Here is a 4,071-nt window from a genome sequence, read left to right on the forward strand (position 1 = left end):
CATTTGGTGTGTGTATTTTGATGCAATGGAATGGAGCAGATAAGACCGCCCGTAGTGGGGCGTTTTTTTTAAAAAAAATTGCCCGAAAACGCCCAACCCCCCATTACAGGGGGCGTTTACCGGCGTTATTTTTTGAAAATTTGGACGAGGGCGTTTAAATTAAAACGCTGAGAGAGATGGGGGATCATGCTTGTGTCCAATGAGATATTTGCATGTGGACATGGGACTCTTTGCTTTTTTGACCAACCACTCACCATCCATTTGTTTGTTTGTTTGTTTTTTTTTTTTTTTTTTTTTTTTTTTTTTTTGTTAATGATTGAATGGGGCATTATGGTGCATTATACCCACTACACCACTTTTGCTATAATGCCCCCTTGCTGACTAGGACGCCACGTGTCGTATAATGCCTCATGGTGGGGGCATTATAACCTTCTACCACTACGCATGGTCTAAAGATAAGAAGGGTCTTTGGTTGATATGGTTAGGTTGTAGTTGAATGGTTCAACCAACATCACAATCTTGAAATAGACAAAGTGGTTGTGGTGGTGGTTTTTTGGTATGGACCATTGAATGTTTGAATTTGCAAGCCACCAACACCAACTCAAACCCAATCAACACGTAGGCAGGCTCCAAATGTTGACACCTTTCATTGTTCTAGAATATTATTTTCACAAAAAAAAAAAACAAAAAAAAAACAACAAAAGTCAGAAAAAAAAGAGTAATGCCAAAGTTGTTCCTTAGGTTTAGTCATTTTTCTTGTTTCATTCAAAATGATATTTTTTGCGCATATTAGTCATTCAGGTTTGAGGTTTAGGATCATTTTCATCCTTGAGTTTGGCAGCCTCTCTATTCTTACGGGGTAGAGATAAGGTTGTCTACATCTCACTCTCCTCAGACCCTACCTTTGATTTGCTATTAGTGGGATATACTAAGTATGATGATGATAATCCTTGAGTTTGGCAAATTTTTGCGACTTTCGTCCTTTGAAATTTGGCCCTCACGGATGAAAATGACATGATTTCAAACTTTTTTGATGAAGATTCACAAATTATCAAACCGCAGGGACTAAATGGCATTTTACACTAGAAAAATTAGTTGGAGTTAATAACCATTTTGATCTAGATTGTTCCAAGTTGACCATGAACCACTAAACTATTAACCACAAACCATACCACTTTAAGTGGCTTGGTCCATTTAACATTCATTGATTTTTAGTGGAGTCTGATGTTTGATATTGCCATTGATCATGCATATAATTGTAACACACGAAGTCGAAAATGGATAAAGAGGGTAGCTAGGGAGCGGTGGATGTCGTATCGTTTGTCATTGTTCGCGTAAGCATATTAAGTTTGTGTCAACAAAATAAAATTCTAACATCGAATCTTTATAAGGAATAGCATGCAACTATGTTAAACCGCAAAAAAGGCTATACTAAGGTTAATGTACAAATGCGTTAGGAAGTCAACAAAAAGTCAAAGTAACGACTGCTATGAAAGTGCTGGTAAACACCACCGGTTTCCACCCTCGTACTTTTCTATGAGGCAAGTCAACGGAGGAGTTTGACCTCGGGTTTGAGATGAGATCCCAAAAAATCCTGAATGCCACAACAATGGTGACATAAAGACTTGCACAAAGAAAGGCATGCTCGGCCTTATCGAGTCTTTCTTCGTCGTTTGCGATCTTCTCTATATCTTGTCTACAAAGAAATTCAAACCAATTAGCAATAATCTACTTATGGGCCCACTAGGCTGGACTTTGGGCCCAACCAACAATTCATGGGCCCAGTTTCTAACACTTTGGGCTTAACTTTCAACTTGCATAAGAACATCCATATTTATGAAAACATGTCAAGAATGCATATTTACTTTTACAAGACCAACATTACCTTAACATGATGTTTTCCTTAACAACTGACTCCAAACGAAACGACACAGAAGCCTTCCACGGCTCCAAGCCGGTAAGTTCTTTCTCCTGAAGTCGTTAACCATGCGACACGAAATAAAAATATTAGCAATAAGTACCTAGAGGTGACAATTTCGGACGTTAGACTAAACAACTAACCAAGGTCTCCTTCCATGGCCAGAAATCCTTAATCTCCAATCGCGTTTGCTCCACGAGCCCCGAATACTTCACAATATCTCTTTCAAGCTGTGGAAACACATCCCCTTGTATCTTGTTCAGCTCGTTAACATTATCTTCTAACGACGATAAAGTATCTTCCAATAACCGAACCTTTTGCATCAGAATCTTCAAAACAGCATCACCATGTATTCTTCCATTACCTTTCGGTACAGTTTCCGGAACTTTATTCACAACCAATGGCTTCTTCGGTGCATCATTGACCGCTTTAATCTTTTTATCAAACTCGTCATCTTCCAACAACACAGTCTGATTACGATTCGATAAATTCGATAACTCCCCTGAAGCCAAGATCAAATCCTCAAGCATTTTCTCAATTGCATCAACGCCATACGCTTCAAACACGCTAAGCGTGCAGTAAAACTCTGACCCGTAATGAGTGATTAGTCTCAACTTTATGTATCTGGCCCACTTCGGCTCGGGTAACTTAAAATACTGCCTATGCTTCACATTTTCGGCTACAAACGTCGCAAGTTCAAACCATGTTTCAGTCGGAAAAACCAAACTTCCCGACAATTCAAACTGTTTGAAATTCGACGAATGGTGTTCGAAATTCGATATCGTTATTGCATCGACTAAAGTCTCTTCCGCAAGCTCGATAACCACAAACTTATCAGCAACCGAACACGGGTTCCTTAAGTACATATCATGATCATCACCCAAAATATTACTTGCACCTTTTGCTTCTTTGTCATGGGCCACAACTTTAGCACCTTTTGATGCAGCTGCATAGTTATACTTTGTTCCATCGGGCTCGACCCGATGAGTAATGTTCACTAGCCCATTACCTTCCTTTGCAAAACGGGCCCGTCCCGTTTGGCCCATTTGACCCATTTGCACCACTTCTTGTTTATTTTCTAAATACATATCTTGAACTTGTCTTTCACAGACAAATGTTGAATAGCCTAAAACTTTCCATAACAATTCTTCTACTGGAGTTGTTTGTTCAAGCAGGATATCCTCGGTTTCATCGAGCTCGTAGGTTGTTGTTGTATCGTTCGAATCCATCAATAAAAGGACCTTATCGGTTTGATTTAGAGCTTGATCTTCAATGTATGAATATGAGCTTATGTTAGTAATGTTCTTATTAATAACACCTACATTCCCTGCAAGAATTCCATCAAATTCATATATTATTACCTCAAATTCATGAAATTAACATAAAAAACAGGGGAATGTGACAAAAAAAAAGGGAAAAATGCATCTAAAAATATATAAAATTGGATAATTTGAAATGGGTTACCTTGGTTAATGTGATTGGGGCGAAATGTGGAGAATGAAAACATAAAAGGGAACCAAAATGTGATGATTAAAGGCAACGAAAGCTTTAGGAAACTTTCTTTTTCGTCTTTCTTGATGAATAATTTGAGGTTTTGGGGTGGAAATTGGACATGTGCAGATGGATCATCAATGGTGGATTTCTTCATATTTCATGGAAGAGTGGACAGGAGAAGTTTACTCTGTTTTTCGATGTTAAACTTCTGTGTAACATGGAAGGTACTTTTTGTCTATCAGCAAATTCGGAAGGGTGTTATGTGAAAATAGAGACATGTTATGGTAAATGACTATTTAGCCCCTCACTGTTTTTATGGTTTGTAAGTTTTCTACCGTGCGATGTAGCTCAAACACTCAAACCTATATATTACAAATAGGGCTGTAAACGAGCCGAGTCGAGCCGAGCTAGACTCAGCTCGAGCTCGGCTCGAACTCGATTCGAGCTGGCTCGGCTCGAGCTCGAATTTCAAATCGAGCTAAGATTTGAGGATCACGCTCGGCTCGATTAGAATTCGAGCTAGCTCGGCTCGGCTCGATCTAGCTCGAACTAACAAAGAACCGCAAATTTTACTACTTAAAAAGCACTTAAAAATGAATTTCTTCCTAGACTAAGGGCCATAATTTCCATTTAATTTAACCATATGGCTAAATATGCAA

The 4,071-nt window shown here is 38.8% G+C and overlaps 1 protein-coding gene across 1 annotated transcript; it reads right to left on the reverse strand.

Moving 5' to 3' along the window:
* Window positions 1-1,384: 1,384 nt before the first annotated feature.
* On the reverse strand, window positions 1,385-3,737 carry LOC110928150 (SUN domain-containing protein 5). Its single transcript, XM_022171325.2, has 4 exons — window positions 3,383-3,737; window positions 2,062-3,245; window positions 1,886-1,971; window positions 1,385-1,696 (listed from the first exon to the last, which is right to left on the reverse strand). Exons 1-4 carry the CDS (start codon window positions 3,564-3,566, stop codon window positions 1,462-1,464), a joined length of 1,689 nt encoding a protein of 562 aa, XP_022027017.1. The 5' UTR covers window positions 3,567-3,737; the 3' UTR covers window positions 1,385-1,461.
* Window positions 3,738-4,071: the final 334 nt, after the last annotated feature.

The sequence above is a fragment of the Helianthus annuus genome, chromosome 3 (assembly GCF_002127325.2).
Source record: "Helianthus annuus cultivar XRQ/B chromosome 3, HanXRQr2.0-SUNRISE, whole genome shotgun sequence".
NCBI classification, from domain to species: domain Eukaryota; kingdom Viridiplantae; phylum Streptophyta; class Magnoliopsida; order Asterales; family Asteraceae; genus Helianthus; species Helianthus annuus.